The 21,286-nt window shown below is 37.2% G+C and overlaps 1 protein-coding gene across 2 annotated transcripts; it reads right to left on the bottom strand.

Moving 5' to 3' along the window:
* Positions 1 to 73: 73 nt before the first annotated feature.
* Positions 74 to 21,023, bottom strand: LOC131737742 (uncharacterized). Of its 2 annotated transcripts, XM_059028659.1 has the most exons (16): positions 20,639 to 21,023; positions 19,516 to 19,582; positions 19,299 to 19,384; positions 15,855 to 15,882; positions 14,736 to 14,794; positions 14,432 to 14,459; positions 12,970 to 13,028; positions 12,652 to 12,676; positions 12,038 to 12,096; positions 10,249 to 10,356; positions 9,382 to 9,475; positions 7,308 to 9,103; positions 6,221 to 6,260; positions 5,380 to 5,484; positions 5,168 to 5,259; positions 74 to 2,468 (listed from the first exon to the last, which is right to left on the bottom strand). In XM_059028659.1, the coding sequence occupies exons 1-15, from the start codon at positions 20,717 to 20,719 to the stop codon at positions 5,210 to 5,212; spliced, it is 2,685 nt and encodes an 894-aa protein (XP_058884642.1). In that variant the 5' UTR covers positions 20,720 to 21,023; the 3' UTR covers positions 74 to 2,468; positions 5,168 to 5,209. The 2 variants fall into 2 exon arrangements, with proteins under 2 accessions (XP_058884642.1, XP_058884643.1); XM_059028660.1 differs by lacking the exon at positions 5,168 to 5,259 and having other exon boundaries at positions 20,639 to 21,021.
* Positions 21,024 to 21,286: the final 263 nt, after the last annotated feature.

The raw sequence follows: 21,286 nt of genomic DNA, 5'->3' as shown, positions 1-21,286 counted from the left end.
CCCTACCAGTTTTCTTCCACAAGCCCACAAAGGCTAATTTAGCACTTGTTTGGAGTCAAGATTAGTGACTTGATGCAAGCATCATCTAATGATAGGTTGAAACTTTTTTTTTTTTTATTGAACTGCTATTTTCATTTATTTCCATCATGTCTGATTGTATAAAATGATTGTATAATAACTGTATGCTGCGGTTGCATACTGTGATGCACCCAGGATACCCTTGTAACTGAGAAGTTATGTTTCAATTACATTTTCCTGGTAAAATAAAAACAGAACGGTAAAAAACTTAAAGGGTCATGGTATCTGACTTATTAATGCTAGCTGGGTCCAAATATTCTACCAGTGCCCATCTTAAATGAAAACCAGCGGTATTGCTTCATATTTCATTAAACAGAATTGGAGTCTGCTGGCATTACCATGAAACAAATTATGATTGGACTTGCCTGCGTAAGTAATGTTGCAGATTATCTTCTGGCACACCCTAATGTATTCAATTAATTCATGATTTCTGCAGTTTGTAGGTTTTTTTATTTTTATTATTTTATTTTTTTATTTTGAATGACCACAATTACCACCCTCCCCCCAAAAAATATATATATAATAATAATAATAATGAGAAAATATGCATATATCTGGCACACAATATACAGTACAAGCAATTTTACAGTCCTGTAAACTAACAAACTAATCCAAAACATCTCACAACAGGGAACATTTATTAAGGCAACTTAAACTTAAACCACAGGGGCGAAAGGCCTATTTCCCTTTGTGCAGATGCTGCACATGTTCCAAAACCCATCCCACTACTTCAACTGCTTGCATTACAGAGGTTGTATCACCAGGATGGCTATTATATGTTTTGTTGAACTGAATTTGTATAATACTAGAATTTGTACAGGTATTAAAGCAATTGATACAGACGTGTCAGTCTTATTAAAATGTATTTAATAAAAATAAGCTTTATAATAAAACTTGGCATCTTCTCAGACCTTGATGAACCCAACAGATTCAATTGTTAATTGCCTTCTCACAGGATGTGGTTCCAACAGATTTAACAGCTTTAGGGAAACAATTTTATTTCCACATAATAACATGCTACAAAAACATTAGAAACAAGATTTTTTTTTTAAAACTATCTTCAAATATAAAAAGGCAACTTTTGAAATACAACATTTTGATAACCACTATATTCTTTTAATCTTTTGGTGTGAAATTAAAACTACTATTTACAAGGTTTGTGACTAATAACCAATTAATTAAAATCCACATCTTTATTATCCACAGTGATGGGGTGTAGTGGAGATCATACGTGAATACTTAACTCTATCCAACAGATTTCCTATTTTCAGGTGCTGAATATCTCAGATTGTTTGTCTCTTTAATATAGTTGTATTTTTATTTATTTTTTTAAACACACTATATTATGTTCCTGATGACTTCCTGTGTTTTAGACCAGATTTACAGGAAGCAGTTTGGTACCAGGAATATATACCACTGTATTTGAAACACACAGATAATGAGCCTACACTTTTTAAAAGCAAGTCTCAGTGAGAAATACATTAATAATAATAAAAACCCTTTCCATTCTACCTTTAACACTGTGGTTTCGACTCACATATAAATGGTTCAACTTTTTTTTTTTCAATAATCCGTTTAAACATATAGAAACAAACTAGTCATTACCAAACCTAACTAAACAAACAGGTCAGTGAATGACAAAGTGTTTCCAGTTGACCTGGACAACTATGACTGTACTGGCACAAAATTATGGAAACAACCGGGGAGTGATGACTTTATTGCCCATTTCCCCCCTCTCACACTTACCAAAACATATTGGTCACCCTGAATAGATAACCATCTCCTTTAAAAAGATGCAAAATATTTGAATGCTCAAAGCATCTCAGGTAGAATGGTATCCCGATGAGAATGGGGAGTTGTTACCAGATAACCTCCCTCACTCAGGCTACTTCCTCACTTAATATATTGGTATCCCTAAATAGTTCCTTGTCTCCACTAAAAACACGCAATCAGTCTCAGGGTACCACAACACTTGTGGGATTATTTTGCTTATTTCTAAAACTTGACAATTTTCTATTCAGGGATACCAAGATATTTAATGAGCAAATAGTCTGTGAAGTTATCCGGCAACAAACTCCCCAAAAAGGAGAACATTTTGGGGTACTATTATACTTGAGAAGGCTCATTAGAATCTTTTAAATATTTTTTTAAAGAGAAGATGATTATTTATTCAGAGATCCAAGGCATTTAGGAACAAGCGGTCTGAGCTGAGTTAGGAAAAATTGGCAATACCGCTAAACTTGCTATTAATCGTTTGCTGTTTCCAGAATTTATGTTGGTACTGTATAAACATTTAAAACACAGATTTAAAACAAACTTTCCACATCAGTTGGGAGGGCATATTCCACATTTCCACACAGGACAAGAGATAGGTCAGCAGTCTGGATGCCCTGAAAGAGTTTCAGAATGTCCTGTTAGTGCAAAAAGTATTTCTGTAACACATCTGACAAACATTTGTGTAAAAAAAAAAAAAAAAAAAAAGCCTTTCAATTGACTTGTATTTTGAGTTTCCTTAAGGCTGAAGCAGACATTTTTTTATTGATAATAGCACATGATGATTTAGACTCTAGAGCAGTGTTCCCGACTAAAATATTGTGGAGGGCCACATAAGTAGCTCTGTGATCATTGGCGGGCCACATGTAAATATTATGGAATACATTTCTCCTTATTCGTTGGGACTTCAGAAACGAGTGAACTTGCTTGTAATGTTCTGATAACGTGGCTCATAGGATGTGGTTGCGGCATGCAGGCAATGCTGCAGGCGGTCGTGTCACAGTATTTTACTCTGCTTGTTCTTTATTGAGTTAATTGCCAAAAAGCTGGCTTCACACACACATATGCTACCAAACACGGACAGTCCCTTAAAAAGCACAGGATATCAATATGGGATATTTTTCTTCGGGTACTTTAAACCAGAATTCAGACACAGAGCATGTCGAATGTATTGCTTGCATGTCACTGTCAACTTGAAGTTCCAAAAGTTCAGTCTAACTTGGCAGCTTCCGCCCCCATTTGTGGGAGTTCAGTAGAGGTGGCTCTGACAGCTATGACGAAAGGAATTTTCAAAAAATGGAACACCTTCCTACTGCAAAAGTAACTAAATCGGGCCTCAAACCTCTCCCTCAGTTGAGTCATGTAGGTCACAAACATATCAGGTCTGTATTGATCCTTCAGCTCAGGTCTTGCACAGCTACTTGTATGGGTGCATTTTCCAAAAAACAGTCAGATGGTGTGTTGAAAGGAGATGCTCCGTTTATACCTCTTCAAGGCCACACTTGTGAGAAGCTGACAGATACGTACAGTGCGAGAAGCTTGTTTCAGTTTGTACAGATGGAGCACCTTCAATGATTGGATACGAAATAGGTGTTGTATCGCTGCTCAGGAGTGCCAAATTCCCACGTCACTCATTTTTATGTTTAAGTAAAAATCCATATAAATTTGAAAAGACGCTTAAGTAACTACAGATTCCTGCTCAGTCGCTTGAGTTAACAACTGCTCCTGGTGATTCAGGGAAGCTTTCAGTTTCTTTACTTGTTCTTTTCTAATTATAGATCACATCGGAAAACGGACTGAATAATCGTTGTGCACGTTTGTAAAATGCCTTTCCAGATTGCTCAGTTTCATGACTGACAAACCAGACAGATGGCTTTATTTGTTAACTCTGTAAGAAAAACTCATCTTCTCAGAGAGTTACATTTTCCGTAGACTTTAAGAGCATCTGTTTTAGTCATCACACGCTGGCTTACTTGTGTTGGTTGAATCTGAAGAGGACTTGTGTCCTCGCACAAACCTTCAGAAAGCACTGGGGACTCGCTTGTTGTACTTTGACTGGGAGTAGTCTTGGTGGCTTCAGTCGAAAGCAGAGCATCCGCCTCGGTTTCATCTATGGCTCGTTTTTTATAAATTAAAAAATGCTAAATTTTTTTACGGCAATAGCGTCCTCATTTCAAACTACAGTAGATCCAACTATCACCACTGTGCTATAATGCGGGAACTGACGCAGCTCCGTTCAGCAACAACCAGTAAGAAAAGTAGGCTCATGATTTAGATTTTTTGATAGGCTGAATAACTAAAAAGTAGGCGGGTTAACAAATTAACGTGACAGTGGAGCTGGTTAAAAGGGAATAAATTTATTTATATATATATATATATATATATATATATATATATATATATATATATATATATATATATATATATATATAAAAAAAGACACAAGCAATATAAATAATAAAGATGTACAGGTGGCAGCTGGGTCTCTGAGGGACACTTGGCCCGTGGGGACATACAATGAGGAACACTGCTCTTGAGCACTGCAAGTTCCTTATGAAATGTGCTACCCTGTGTCTCAACTTTTAAATACCTCAATAGCGTTACATTTAGAAATACTAAACTAAAACATAATAAATTCAATAGCATGTTTTGAAAAATAAATTATATATATATATATATATATATATATATATATATATATATATATATATATATATATATATATATATATATTTTGTCTTCAACTGTATTCTAGCGTTTCTAAATACCTGGAGTCTGTATGCAGTTTCTACCAGTGAATAAGGTTATACAAGTGAAAAACACAATTGCAATCCTAGAACCATGTAGAATAACATTACATACATCTTTGTATGTTTTGCTTATTCACAAAAATAACCCCCAAATTAGTCTTTTTTGTAAGAATTTTGTGATTAGAGAAATCCCATGAAGTAACAGACTTCATGGGATACCGACATGCTGTAAAATCACTATAACCTATGCAAATATCACAAGCATGCAGCACCAGATCCATAACACTGTGATTAGTAATCAGTTGAGGAGAATATTTTTTTCAGGGCATTTTTCAAAAGGCAGAGAAAGTCACATTGATGATTTTTATTTATTCATACAAATATTTGGTGCATTTACTATTGATAGTTTGCTGGTTTCTTTATGTATATACTAGGATTTTAAAATATCAGTAACTGTAGGTTATCTTTGGCTTTAAATCATGAAAACACATGTAATCTAAATGGATATATCTGTTCAGAATATTTGTATTCCAACATTGGAATAACTGTAGCAAAACTATATTTACCAAAACGTTTGGTCTTGTATTGGAGTAGATTGTCTCCATCCATTATTCTGACATTGATGAAGTTTCAAGACATGAATGGCTCTCTAGATAGGCTATAAATGCAAGTCCAAAAGGCAATTAAATTAAATGTAATGCATGATTTTACACGTTTATCATAACAAGTTGCTATACCTTTTCTGCTGACCTTTGCATTAGATAGAGATATAACTTACCTCTTGAGAAGAGTTTAGAAGAGGGAACCGTTGGTGATACAGGGTTCTGCATCTTTACAAAGATTATACCATCTTTACCTTGTATCACTTTCAAAGGAGACTGCTCTGTTATAAATGAGAACAATACATTAAAACAACAAATCAGCAGACTTATTAAATCCTGAAATGGCTTGAACTACTAAATACAGCAGGAAGCCAGAAGATTCTGCTGGGTGTCCATATACAGCAGCCTCTTGCCGATCTGAACCCTGGTATTCCAAAATGATTTATAACCATCACAATGCATATCAACAGCAACAGCAGAAACCCTTAATTCTATGACATACGGGACATTTGTACAGCGTTCTGCGTTTTATTTTTATTTCAAGGGCTATTACTTATTTTTGATGAAACTGAACTACCAAAATCATTAAGCAAAGCCTAGAAAAAGAATGTTTAGTATGGTACAGATTACGATCAGTACTCGGAATAAACCACTAATCTGAACAGGGTCTAGTCCCAACAGGTTTAGCGAGAGTCTACTATATTACACAAACCAATATGACCAGAGTTTAAAAAAAGAGAATATACATACAATCCAGCAGCACACATTAGGTTTTTCCAATTCATGAAAGGAAGTCAAATCATCAGAGTGGTTTTGTGTAATAACCAACAACTTAAAACCAGCAGTAAGAAGTCAAGCAGACACACATTTAAACTAATGCCTCCATCAGTTGTACAGATTGGAAAGACAGGCCCAGTTGTAAGCATATTTCTCCAATGTAAACAGAAACACAGCAGAAAAGATTAAATTAGAAACAAGTTTGTCAAGAAAAGGAAGATAAATCAGTTGTATACTTACTATGTCCACCGCCAACTAGACAAGTATAATTCTTAGGTATCTGAAAACAAAATACGAATAAAAGTAACTTCCAAGAAAGACCTACAACTAAGTTTAACTTGTCGTTTGAAATTTGATTGGAAATGAATATTTCATTGATTGACCATTAGATAAGTTGATATGGCTTTTAGAAATGAAGAAAAACTGTACTGTCTTATATTTGCATATACAGCTATGGTCAAAAGTTTTGCATCATATAGAATTAACACATTTTGTTTCATAAAGCTGAAATGAAACCTGCTGAATAATGTTACGTTAACATATTAAAATTACATACCACTTTGTAGTTTTCAATATACTGAATGACAAACTGAAAAATGTTAAATACTACATTGCTACTATGGCTTCCGGTAGACTTCTGTGATATAATGGTGTAGGTTCTTTGATTACATGATTATATTATTTATTTGGCAGACGTCTTTATCCAAGGTGACTTACAGGTGTTACAGGTCAGTACAGGGTTACAATGCAAGACTAAGATTTAAAATCAGTATGGTTTACAGTAAGTGCAAATAATGCTAGTATGAAACAATATGAAACAGAATGCAACAAGTTAGAATTAACTACTAATGACATATTAGTAGTGCAATAGTGCAAGGATCATTAGTGTATCAGCTGTGGATCCTCCAGTAACGTGGTGTGTAGGTCAGGCTAGTAGGAGGGGCAGATCAAGAGATATATAAGTGCAGTCTAAACAGGTGGGTTTTGAGGAGGCGCTGAAAGGCAGCGCAGTCCTGTAGTTCTCCGGTAGCTGGTACCACCACAGAGGGGCTAGGGAAGAGAAGGAGCAGGCATGGGAGGATGGAGAGCAGAGGGAAAGTGATGTGAGTGTAGGGAGACATGACTGGAGGTAGGAAGGGACACAGAGGTGAAGAGCGGTAGGCAAGAACAAGGGTCTTGAATTGATCTGAGCATCATCAGTGTAAAGATGGTAGAAGTCAAAAGAGGAGATGTCTAAATTGTTAAGTTTATTTTTTATTTTACAAATTAATGTCTAAATCCTAAAATTCTAGGTGATGCAAAACTTAACACCAATGCAAGTTCTTACCTGAGCAATCTCCAATGGGTTTGTTTGGAGTTCAGCATGCTGTAAGCTTGAAAAGGAGTGGGTTTTTCTTAATGAGGATCTGTATTTCATTGCATCCCAAGCACTTGCCACACGATGTCTCAGAAGACTCCCTACATTGCTCCTAATGGGGGATGACTTTGGCGAGTTTTTTTGCTGCATGCGATAATTGCCATTTTGAGGCAAAATCTTCATAGAACTGACTGCTTCAAATTCACCACAGACTCTTTTCACTCGAGTGAAGGCTTCACATGGAGAACAGGAACTTGGTCTTTTCACAGCTCTAAAACTGGGAGAGAATGTTCGCTCATTTCTACCAGCTGCCTTTAGCAAACCACTGCCTTCTTTTGGGGAACACAGCCTTTCATAAAGGCTTTCAAATTCTTCGTTCACTCCACTGGTTTTCTGGCTTAATCCCGAATATGAATGACTCCTTCTAAGTAAACGGCAAGCGCCTTTTGGTCTTAGCACCACATTTTCCAGAGCAGCAGGGTTTGTTGTTTGTGAAGCCACACAAGACCTCTCTCTTGCTGGATTAGCTGCAACAGACAAAGGTTCACTTCCTAGCGATTCATTACCAACAGAACACTGCATTGCTACAACGGCTCTTCCTCTGCTTGGTGAAATTGCAGGAGAACTTGGTTTAGCAGAAAGAAGTGCCCATCTTGATGTGGTTTCAAAAGATCTTGCTCTTGTTGGTGTAACCATCAAAGAACTTGGCATAGCAGAAACACACCTTCTTGGTGATTCAAGTTGAACAGAACTTTCACTGGCATTGCACATTTTCTTTTTTGGGGAAAGAATCATGGTTTCATTGAGTGACTCTATCCCAAGAGAGCTATGAATGGGTTCACAGAATCTCCTCCTTATTGGTGTAATAGTCATAGAACTTTCCATGGCAGAAAGCAGCTCCCTTCTTGGTGATTCAACTCTAAAAGCTTCATAGGATGTGCCTCTTGTTGGTGTAACTGAACTAGACATGGCTGACAAAAGGGATCTCCTGGCCATTTCGTGTCTAAATGGACTTGCTGTAGCCTCAGAGGATTCCCCTCTTGATGGTTTACTGGACAAAGCACTTGGCGACTTACAAGAACATGGATTGGTTACATATGGACTCCCTCTGGGTAATGTTTGGTAAGAGGAAACATTCAAGGTTTCATTGAGGGGTTCATGTCCCAGAGAACTTGGACAGGCTTTAATGGATTCTCTTAATGGTGTACGATGAGTGGATGCAATCTTAGTTTCACTCAGGGATTTATGTCCAAGAGAACCTGTGAAGACTACATGGGGACTGGTTTCAAAAACCACTGAAGAACTAGTTAGACAGGAATCCCTAGGACAGAAATGTCCCCCAGGAGAACTTACAGTGTCATTTGAAGATACTATCATGGTTCTATAGGGTGACCCTTTATCCAGCTGGTTTGGAGACTGAACTATATCAATGCCTTCAGAGGAGGACGCATGATCAGCTTTTTGTAGAATTACAGTCTCACTGTGCTTACTTTTAGACTTCTTTCTCCGAATTAGACCCTTGGAAAAGGAAGACTTTGAATTGCTATACCAGGAGTTTTTACGATAATGTTTTAACACGTTAGTTGCAGCATGTGCTGTTAACTCTCTCTTTATTATGTTCTGCATTTTAGCCACCATTCCTGGATACAGGTCAGCCAGGAAAGAATCCGAGGAACTGTTACTGCTCTCCAATCCAGACACATTAGTTACATCAAATGTTTCCTCCAAAGGTTTCAATCGATTGGGTACTTTAACAGGTGTGACAACTGAAAAAGAGAGAACGTTACATTAAAAACACAAACCAAATATGTAAAGTTATAGTAATTAAATAACTTCAAGCAACTGTCAGTGGCCAAACAAATATCTTGCATTTGGAATAATTGCTAACATATTCTGTTTCAAAACATTCATAGTATTTTCAAGGTACAGTCAAATCTACAGAATCAAAGATTGGTTATTCTAGACTGTTCATATACTGTAGCTTTAAGTTCTTAAACCACAGCATTAATCTGTAGGCAACATGTTATAACTTTATAATGCTTACCGAAAGAGGCATGTTCTTTGTTTCTTTCCCCATGGTATCCCATTGAATTTTCAAAATTGTTTGGACTTTGTTGAGATTTCTGCACCCAGTCAACCTAACATGCAAGAGAACAGTAAACAAAATATTCACATTAGAGGTTAAAGAAAGAATCCAAAATAGCTCAATGCAATTTCTCCCTAAGCACTTCATTTTATAGGTCTAACAGTTTATTATACCAAACCTTTTAATTTCAAAACCTGATATCTGGTACTATACTAGGTAAAAGAAACCATGTCTTCCTGGGTCATTTCACCCCTGTACTGGTTTCTTTTATGTCAATAGCCAATCAGCTGCTTTCCCAACTGACTAACATGCTTTCAGCCAGTGACATGTGTTGACCCAGAAGACGGTGCGGAGGTGACCTAGGGAGCCATTTTGTTAGACACAATTACTTGTATCGCACAAACTAGGTAGAGCGAATAGAGTGTTATTTTACAGATAAACAGATCAGTTTTATAGGCCATCATCCATACTGTTGTCCTGAACTATGCTGCACGAGACATCTAGTGATCATGGAAGAACGGATGACCAAATCTGAAGTCCATTTCTCAAAGCCAGTTGTATAGATTGGTATAGCGGAGATAAAAAAATTGATGTTTTCCCATAATCCCATAAAGGTCACATACACATTTTGCCTGATTTATTGCTTATTTTTGTATTGACAATGTTCAGCTGTGTACCAAATTTGAAGACCATTCATCATGGCTATGGCCAAAAGTTAAAACAATGAGTGTGAAACTAAATTATGGTATACAGCCGCATATGGATTTTGGCCTTTTGAACTACGTCATTTTATTTGTGAGATTTAAAAATGTAATTTCATTTTACCAAAACATAGCCGGGCAGGTCCTCCTCATCTTGCATCAAAATGTCAACATCGACTCGGTATTGCTTCCCGACATCCATTGAAAGGACACCACCAATTTCACTTGGACCCTTTCAGAATCACAAATTGAAGGAAAAAAAAAAAAAAACACAAGGGTGTTTGTTATGTGCTCCAAAATACTTGATGCAGCTTTTCTATATGACAGCATACTTGTCAAAAGTGCTATCTGCATAACTGAAATCTAGAGCGGCTACAATATTTTCACACAGTATTTCGGTTATTCTACAGCTTATTCTTCAACGAAGTAAGAACATACTCTTTGGGGTTAAAATTATATACTTTAATATATACAGTGCCTATAGAAAGTGTACACCCCCTTGAACTTTGTTTCACATTTGGTTGCATCAGTGCCTCAGTTGCATGCATTTAAATGAGGATTTTTTTTCCATTTATCTATACACCATACTCCACACTGTTAAGGGGAACAAAGTTTTTATTGGGGAAAAAAATTATATATTAAATACAAAACTGAAAGATCATAATTGGATAAGTCTCCACCCCCCTGAGTTAATATTTGGTGGAAGCACCTTTGGCAGCAATTACAGCTGTGAGTCTGTTGGGATAGGTCTCTACCAACTTTGCACACCTAGATTTGGCAATATTTGACCATTCTTCTTTACAAAACTGTTCAAGTTCTGTCAAGTTCATTGGGGAGCGTTGATGGACACCAATCTTCAAGTCATGCCATAAATTTTCGATTGGATTTAGGTCAGGGCTCTGACTGAGCCATTCAAGGACATTTACCTTTTTGTTCCTTAGCCACTCCAGTGTAGCTTTGGCTGTATGCTTTGGGTCGTTGTTGGGTTTGCGCCAAACATAATGCTTTGCATTTAGGCCAAAAAGTTCCATTTTAGTTTCGTCAGACCACAAAAATACTTTTTGCCACATGGCTACCGAATCTCCTGAGTGTTTTTTTGCATACTTCAAAACGGGATTCAAGGTGGGCTTTCTTGAGTAATGGCTTCCTTCTTGCCACCCTACCATACAGGCCAGATTTGTGGAGTGCTTGGGATATTGTTGTCACATGCACACTTTGACCAGTCTTGGCCATAAAAGCCTGTAGCTCTTGCAAAGCTGCCATTGGCCTCTTGGTAGCCTCTCTGATCGGTCTTCTTGCTCGGTCATCCAGTTTGGAGGGACGGCCTGATCTAGGCAAGGTCTTGGTGGTGCCATACACCTTCCACTTCTTAATAATCGTCTTGACCGTGCTCCAAGGGATATTCAAGGTCTTTGATATTTTTTTATACCCATCCCCTGATCTGTGCCTTTCAACAACTTTTTCCCGGAGTTATTTTGAAAGTGCCTTGGTGCTCATGGTCGAGTCTTTGCTTTGAAATGCACTACCCAGCAGAGGGAACCTACAGGAACTGCTGAATTTATCCTGAAATCATGTGAATCACTACAATTTAACACAGGTGGAGGCCACTTAACTTGGTGTATGATTTTGAAGGCAATTGGTTACACCTGAGCTAATTTAGGATTGCTATTACAAGGGGGGTGGACACTTATCCAGCCAAGCTATTTCAGTTTTTATTTTTAATTAATTTTCTACAAATTTCTAGAATATTTTTTTCACTTGGAAGTTGTGGGGTAGGATGTGTAGATAAATGAAAAAAAAAAACACTATTTTAATGCATTTTAATTCCAGGCTATAAGGCAACAAAAGGTGACAATTTTGAAAGGTGGTGTAGACTTTCTATAGGCACTGTAATATATATAATTTTTTTTTACCTCAAGAGTTTCATCCACAGCTGGGTTTTGACTAGCTTCCAACATTATGCAGTCATCACCTAAAAGAAACAGAAGAAACCTTGCAAACTCACAATAATTTCTGGCAGCATTAGAATGGTTCCCTTGACAATCAGGTTGCTCCGTTCACTCAAATTAAGACTTTATAAAGGGTTTTTCACACACTGGGGAGCAATCCAATGCTGAACAAAAAATTGAGCTAGTCTTAATACTGATACTAAGAGGAAGTGTTCCATTGAGAATAATACCACACAATAAAAACACAAACCACCACAACAGACTCCAGTTTCTTGACTTAAATAAACTCTGATCAATATTCAATTACCACTTTTACAGCAAATTTCGATAAATGTTTTGAAGTTTTTAAAGTTATCCAAAGTTAGTTATCCGTTTATCCAAAGCATGGGTAGTACAAGCAGTGGATGTGTCAGCTAACCCGACATTGCAACAGGACACAAGCATGCCTCAAGCCAGCGACCCTTGAAGTAGTACAGTCATCAATGTCTTCTCTTCAATCACTTATTGTGCTGTAGAGAGACTAGGGAGTAGAATAAATATAAGCATACAGAATTAGATAAAAAAAATATATATCTTACCTGATGTCTCAACACCGCATGGTTCCTAGGAAGAAAAAATAAAATTAAAGAAACCTTCAGTATGGATAGGGCACTCAATTCTAAAAGAATTACACCATCATAGCTCTATATAAGGTCATTACTAAGACCTATCCTTTAATTTTAGGCTCTTGTTTTGAAGTTCTTCTGAAAGCTTGTCACCCTTAATAGCTTTTAAATACCTTGTTGGGTTGATCTGAAATTGATAGAGAGATCAATGACTATGAAGAAATCTATATGCATAATCATTTGAGGTGCACATTGCTGTGGTTTGCAAATTCAGTATCTGAAGTACAGTACCTGGTTACTAGCAACACAGTCGTGTGCAGTTTCAGAAGACATGCTGTCATCTTCATTAACTTTAAAAGAAAAAAACAAAACGTAAAACACTTTTGCAATAGCAAAACATACATCCCAACCAGCCTAGATACTTTCAAACAGTAGTCTGGTGTCTTTTTTTTAAACTAAACTAACATTGTAACAACAACAGTAAGGAAAGAGAAAACAAGACTGCAAGTACGAAACAAACAAGACAGCCCTAGAGAGAGATGTGGTTTTTACATTTATGTATTTACATTTCCTATATCTTAACTTTGTCTTTTTCAAGTAACCCCACGATTGATTAAGACTTCAGGCAGGTGTTCACATAACTTAACATTAGGTTCTCACGTGATTACCAGCAGAAATGGTTTGGTAAGCACCACAATTAGGGGTCATCATCCAAGTCGCTGTCTAGCTCCACCTCCGACAGTTCAAACAATTGGGATGGCAGTGTCAGAGACCACAACAATAGTTTCTGAATGTTGAAGTAGGAGTCTGGATTGCTGGTTATTCAAATTTTTAACAAATCACACATTCTCCATACTATCACATTGTCCTACTACTATATTGTCTCTCTGGGGATTCAAAAGCAAAAACCCAAACACTTCATCACTTTATTAGTGATGCTGAACACGTCAGCTTGATGGCACAATTTATATAAGGATATAACCAAGGGCGAAAAATATATTTTAAGTAAAATGGTTAAGTAAATGTATTTTTTTAAACTCACATTTAAATGTGAACAGCTTTTAAACAAATCGACACCTCCTCTCAGTTTGGGAAGCGAAGTATCAGTGAGCTTTCTTAACGCCACTCCCCGTAACTGCATCCCTCTTCTCTGAATGGACGGCTTAACAGAGATCCCTGCTATCATTGGTTGTTTCAAGTGTCCATTAAAGAGAATTATTGATCTTATGATTTGGAGGGACTGTAGATAAATTGGAACCCTCCCAGAGATTGTTGACAAACCAGAGGCTAGGCAGATATGGCTCACCTTGCAAGCGTGAGCACACTCGCTGCCTTTATGAAAAATGCTTTCCTGTTAAATGTACTGACGGTACGCCTTTGCATCTTAAACAATATGGAAGTCCGCATTTTTCTTTATTGGTTCGCATGAGCACCAGTTATGTGAACCCCTGTCTATAGGCATACATCTCTAGCAAAACAGATGAACTTTAATGGTACCTTGATTGTATCCCTGTCAAAACAGCAGGAAAACGCCAAGTTTAATAAATACAATTTAAAGAGCTAAACATTTGCATTTCAAATCTTCCTCGTCTTTTAAGAGCTCTGTTGATGCTTGTAAAAGGAATATTTGTCCTCAGCACAGAACACAAGTAGCACCAATGTGAGCTTCCCAAATGTCCAAATTCTCACATGTGGAAATTTTAGTAGAGCAGATCAGGACAAGCTAACAAACATATCATGATAATCATCTTACCAGTTTTCTCTTCATCACTGTGCAGATCCTGTAAAAATGAAAGACATTAAAACAAGCAAGATTAGAATGCATTTAGGGGTGTATTCATATGTTACTTGTATCTCTTGCGTCCCTTTGGTTTGCATTACAAACATTACATTACAAATATAGCAGTGAAATGATCAGGAAATAACTAAATAATAAATGAATAAACTTGAAAGAAAGGGACATATGCAAATGTTGAACTAAATATTTTGGCGAAATAAACCTAAACAAATGCCCTTTATATTATCTGCTTTGTGTGTGCGTATTTTGGTTTTTTTACCTGAAGAAAGTTGCTGTTGTCCATGGTGTCCTCAGATATCCTGATGTCACAGTCATGAACTTTAAAATAAATCAATAAATATACTTGGTGAGGGCTTTGCAAATACACAAAATAGTACTTGGGTTTGTTGAGTCGGGCGAGTATAATGCATTAGACTGTTTTTCAAATCAATTTAAATATATATCCAGCACTCCAGATAAGCTGTGTACTAGGTGTTTTACGCATGGCATTTAAAAGTAATGCATAAATACGCATAGCAATTTTGCTGCACAGCTTGAGTTTGTATGTTATCAAGCTTCTTGTAAGTCGTTGGTTCACAGCGTCTCAGTGAACAATTGTAAATATACTGCATGCTGTAGCTAGAGTGGGGGGGGGGGGGGTTAGGTCGGCCAGGGTGTCCTCGGCTCACCGCGCACCAGCCTGGCCGGGCGCCTGCGGGCTTGCCTGCAAGCTGCCCGAGAGCTGCGTTGTCCTCCGACGCTGTAGCTCTTGGGTGGCTGATGGCACACGCTTCGGAGGACAGCGTGTGTTCGTCTTCGCCCTCCCGAGTCAGCGCAGGGGTGGTAGCGGTGAGCTGAGCCTAAAAATAAATTGGCCATTCCAAATTGGGAGAAAATATTAAAAATAATTGGCAACGACTAAATTAAAAAAAAAAAAAATGAAATATATAGTATGTGTATTCAGGCCTTTTGTTAAGTACTGTATATTCCATCTGCACCGTTACAGGTTGACAAGGTATAGGTTGATCAACCCCCCTTCCCTTATGCCATCTGCGCTGTCAACTGGAGTCACTGATCACCTCAAAACAAATGCATTATCACTCAAGCTCATCCCCCTCCCCCACTACAAAACTGCTGCTTATCTAGTCTGCAACAAAACAATACACCAACGTTTTAAAAAAGCAATTTAAATTTAACTTTACATCGATTATTTTCTCTTGTGGGGGCTGTAATGCTTATATAGTAACTTACCTGTAGTCTCCTCATCATATAAATCCCAAAACATTAACTGTAAAACCCTTTTACAGAAATGTCCTGATCTAAAACTTTCCATGCGCAATCAATATGAGAGGTTTGTACCCCTCCAAACATTTCTTAGCTCTATAAATGTGTATCTTACCCATCATCTCTTCATCATTAACAGCATCCTGAATGTGAAAGAAAGGGAAAACAAACACATTATTCAGATTGTTTTGCATTTAAGGCTGTAGCAGCATTGTTATTGGTTTTTAATGTAAAGTATATCTGAACAAAAACATTTTTGCATGCAAGAACTGCAAGAATAAAAGGGATCTGCCATGCGGTGTTATGTTTACAAAATAAAAAAACTAAGCTACTGTTACTAATTTAGCTTTTACTTCTAAATTTATTTATTTTTTATCAAAAAAGCATGTACAATATTGCCAAGACATATTCTTTATTTTATTAGTCAGATTTTATTTTATAGATTAAATATTTCTCTCAATGCCGAATGGTGATAAACATTGATTATATATATATATATATATATATATGGTATTTTTTCTATAAATAAAAAAAAGGTCCCTCCAGGATTATCCGCTCACATAAAAATATTATATATATATATATATATATATATATATATATATATACACACACACATACACACAGTACTGTGCAAAAGTTTTAGGCAGGTGTGAGAAAATGCTGTAAAGTAAGAATGCTTTCAAAAATAGACATGTTAATAGATTATATTTATCAATTAACTAAATGCAAAGTAAGTGAATAGAATAAAAATCTACATCAAATCCATATTTGGTGTGACCACCCTTTGCCTTCAAAACAGCATCAATTCTTCTAGGTACACTTGCACAAAGTCAGGGATTTTGTAGGCATATAGTCAGGTGTATGATTAAACAATTATACCAAACAGGTGCTAATGATCATCAATTCAATATGTAGGTTGAAACACAATCATTAACTGAAACAGAAACAGCTGTGTAGGAGGAATAAAACTGGGTGAGGAACAGCCAAACTCAGCTAACAAGGTGAGGTTGCTGAAGACAGTTTACTGTCAAAAGTCATACACCATGGCAAGACTGAGCACAGCAACAAGACACAAGGTATTTATACTGCATCAGCAAGGTCTCTCCCAGGCAGAAATTTCAAGGCAGACAGGGGTTTCCAGATGTGCTGTCCAAGCTCTTTTGAAGAAGCACAAAGAAACGGGCAACGTTGAGGACCGTAGATGCAGTGGTCGGCCAAGGAAACTTACTGCAGCAGATGAAAGACACATCATGCTTACTTCCATTCGCAATCGGAAGATGTCCAGCAGTGCCATCAGCTCAGAATTGGCAGAAAACAGTGAGACCCTGGTACACCCATCTACTGTCCGGAGAAGTCTGGTCAGAAGTGGCCTTCATGGAAGACTTGCGGCCAAAAAGCCATACCTCTGATGTGGAAACAAGGCGAAGCGACTCAACTATGCACGAAAACACAGGAACTGGGGCGCAGAAAAATGGCAGCAGGTGCTCTGGACTGACGAGTCAAAATTTGAAATATTTGGCTGTAGCAGAAGGCAGTTTGTTCGCCGAAGGGCTGGAGAGCGGTACACGAATGAGTGTCTGCAGGCAACAGTGAAGCATGGTGGAGGTTCCTTGCAAGTTTGGGGCTGCATTTCTGCAAATGGAGTTGGGGATTTGGTCAGAATTAATGGTCTCCTCAATGCTAAGAAGTACAGGCAGATACTTATCCATCATGCAATACCATCAGGGAGGCATCTGATTTGCCCCAAATTTATTCTGCAGCATGACAACGACCTCAAACATACAGCGAAAGTCATTAAGAACCATCTTCAGCGTAAAGAAGAACAAGGAGTCCTGGAAGTGATGGTATGGCCCCCACAGAGCCCTGATCTCAACATCATCGAGTCTGTCTGGGATTACATGAAGAGAGAGAAGCAACTGAGGCTGCCTAAATCCACAGACGAACTGTGGTTAGTTCTCCAAGATGTTTGGGCCAACCTACCTGCCGAGTTCCTTCAAAAACTGTGTGCAAGTGTATCTAGAAGAATTGATGCTGTTTTGAAGGCAAAGGGTGGTCACACCAAATATTGATTTGATGTAGATTTTTCTTCTGTTCACTCACTTTGCATTTTGTTAATTGATAAATATAAACTATTAACATGTCTATTTTTGAAAGCATTCTTACTTTACAGCATTTTTTCACACCTGCCTAAAACTTTTGCACAGTACTGTGTGTATATATATATATATATATATATATATATATATATATATATATATATATAAAATTTAAAAACTCATTAAAGTAGGGTTAAACAACAGCACTAGCCCTGCACCCACTTTATATAGTACTGTTACATTAAAACGCCTGAGCCTCTAAATGCAGCTTCGTATGCATGTCATTTTTATTTATTTATTTATTTATTTATTTATTTTTAAAAGTCGACATTATATGCATTATTTTGAATGGTTTAAGCTTACAGGACCGCTTTCTAGTAGTTACCTACACTCCCATCCAAAACCCAAATTAATTTACTGTCATCACAACGGTAAAATAAGCCTAGAGTTTTCTGGGGGGAATCAAACTTCTCGCTACATAGGTAAATTACATCAAGGCGACTTGCATGTTTTAAAATTCTAAACTTAATGCATGTAGTTTTTTTTTTATTTTTATGTAACTAAGGCCTACCTTTTAAGGAGGATTAAATCTGTGCAGCATATGCATGTACTATATAGCGTTAATATTGACTAGCCTGTAATATTGCGGTAATTGATTTGACAATTGATACAAATAACAATTTCTGTTGCAACAGGTGTTCCAAAGAACCCTGCCTCCCTGTATGAACTGCACATGCGTTTGTATTATTTGATGTATTATAGCTCCTCCCATAAAAGGGCGCCTTCACTATACATCTTAGTGTATGTACATTTCATTCAGGATCATTCCGGATACAACAGGCAAGATCATTAATTAAGGTCAGTGCATTTATAAATGTATTAATAGTACAGTCCCTTGAAAAATAAACATGAAAACCAGCTCACTGTGATTGTAAACAAATACTGTTTCTATTTCAAATGTTTGCCTGTTACTGTATGTAGGCTTGGCAGGATTCGATTTTGATTTGTAAACGTCGATTTCACCTCACACAAAAATATTCCCCCCCACACAGACGCATCTAAATTTCACGCAATCTTGAAAATTATCCAGGGTTTTCCTGTAACCCAAGCAGCATGTTACAGTGCCTACTGAAAATAGTGTGGGTTTGGAAAAGATGGAATACGTATTGGAACAAAATAGCAACCAAAAAAAGATTGATGTGCACTGAAAAGGAAGGAAGCGTATTGGTGTGTTTATGATACTGGTTAACAGCTTGCGTTTACTAAGGCAGAAAGAGTCGGCATTATTGTTTAGATTGGCTGCGCTACACTTATACAGCTCCCCACAACAGCAAGTTCGTGGGTTTCCTCCAATCCCACAGCCCAAGCCCGCAAACCTGTGCTCCCTTGTCATGTTAACTAAACAATGTTTTGTCTATTTTATTTCTCATGAAACAATAAACGGAACTAAATATCCAAACCTTGCATTTCTTTTGCTTGTCAATTAATTTCTTCTTTCTCTTCAACTCTTTGCTGTATACCACTTCACCGTCCCAAGGCAGTATACCTATTCATACAAAAACAGGGGTTATTCTACTTCAGTTTAAAAAGGTATAATTGGTCTGTACATCACACCATTTATACAGACTCAAAGGTCCAGTATAACCCAGTAAGACCAAAAGTAAAATGCTACCTTACCATCTGGTGTCTGGCAGGTCATAGTTTCCAAGTCAACAATGATTGAATCCTCTCTTTCTGCAGAATACTGCCAAAACACAAACAAATATATCAACACACAGTAGGGTATACTTTATTTCGCATACTACAATTCACAGTATCATATGTAAATATACAATTGTAAGCAAGGTTTGTGTGTACTCAGTACCTCAGTGTATATTCCCTAAATTCTGATACTCAATAACTTTGTTGTCACCAAACTTAATCACAAATGGATATGTCTCTCTGTAGGGCAAAATGCTTATGCCTCCCCATGCAGAATGTATAGCAGGTCTAGCAGATGACATTAAAAGTGTATTAAATTAATTTCTAAGAGGCTAAAAGTCCAAAAGTAACATGCGCTGCAAAAACAATAAAGTATTTCATTTAACATCTTTGCAATAAATTCAGCTTTTAATTTTCATTTAGTCTGAAATCGTAATTGGCTCTTTCAGAGTCCACACTAGTTTACAACGCGGCTGTTGGTTGGCAGCAAGTTTTCTGTTTTGGTAGATTTAATGAGACCAATTCATGTGAAAAAAAGAAATCACTGAACGAGTAAATGCCACTATGAGAGTCCAGAGAGGCACAGTCTTCAAACATACAAGTTACACTAACAGGCAACATGAATACAAATCTTTAAAACGACTGCTGTGACTGAGCCTAGACAAAGCGTCGACACCAGACACCGTTGTAATTTCCAGACGGAAGAAAGTATGACAAATAAGATGAATGCACATTTTACAATTCTGACTATATTTGTCCATTTACGTTAGAAAATGTATATGCTTTAGAATTGATTGGCCATGTTGTTATTAATAGTAATTATAATTGTCTGATTATTCTCACAAAAATGTACGGTAGTAGGCTGTTGATTCATTTCCTGTATGGTTCAGCCTTATCTGCAAACTACTGTATATAAATTACACAAGCCATTATGTGGAATCTTTTTTGCACTACGGTATAAAAAAAACAACCTATGCAACCTTTTGCATAACTGAGTTACTGACAACCAATACTGTTTGTATTGAAGTTCTTTCGTGGGACTATACAATGCCGTGTTCAGTCACAGTGAACCATGCACAGATAGTCATTACCATCTCACCTTTCTACAAATCTGCTCCAGTGACTGAAGATAACGATCTTCGTTTCCTCTAATTCCACGGAAAAAGTAATCTAAATCCATGTTTATATTGTAAGCGCTAGAAAATAAAACAAAAAAGGGAATATTACTCCACAGCGCTGCTGCAACAATGTCGGGTTTTTAACTCATCGGATTCAAAAATAAATCCCGGAACAAAGCACAAGCATGATTGGCCATCGTATGATCGCGCGTTAGTTCCTCTGTCACATGGTTCATTAGTTTAGGCCGGGTTTGGTCTGAAACGGAGTAACTGCAAGCTGCAATACAGCAGATTGGAAGTAATTTTATGCAGATTCGTGCAGGGCTGCCAGATAACCTGCTAACTTCCTGAAAACCTGTGTACAGATCAGAGCCCCTCTAGAGCTCTGCCCTCAATCGTCTCGCGCGTGCAGCTTCATCATAAGGGGCGTAAGAGTCTGATCACGTGAGAATTAATAAATGCGGAAGAAAGTAAACAAAGAATGTAAATTCTTTAAGCCCAGGTACAATTTCCATTTGAAACTGAGCATTTTAGTTTTTTAGTGATTCTATTTTGTTGATAACAATGTAAAACAATGTAATTTAAACTGAACACAAGCGAGTGGGGTTAGATTTTAATTTTCCCGATTT

This window comes from Acipenser ruthenus, chromosome 8 (genome assembly GCF_902713425.1).
Source record: "Acipenser ruthenus chromosome 8, fAciRut3.2 maternal haplotype, whole genome shotgun sequence".
NCBI classification, from domain to species: Eukaryota; Metazoa; Chordata; class Actinopteri; order Acipenseriformes; family Acipenseridae; genus Acipenser; species Acipenser ruthenus.
The sequence above is the reverse complement of the archived record's forward strand: the minus strand, read 5'-3'. Positions and strand labels throughout refer to the sequence as shown.

Coding starts and splice junctions, on each gene's coding strand:
- LOC131737742 (XM_059028659.1), bottom strand. CDS start 20,719: ATGGATTTAGATTACTTTTTCCGTGGAATTAGAGGAAACGAAGATCGT. Junction 13,029..14,431: donor CAGTGATGAAGAGAAAACTG/GTAAGATGATTA, acceptor TTTCTTTTAAAG/TTAATGAAGATGACAGCATG. Junction 5,260..5,379: donor TTCTAAACTCTTCTCAAGAG/GTAAGTTATATC, acceptor TTGCATTTATAG/CCTATCTAGAGAGCCATTCA.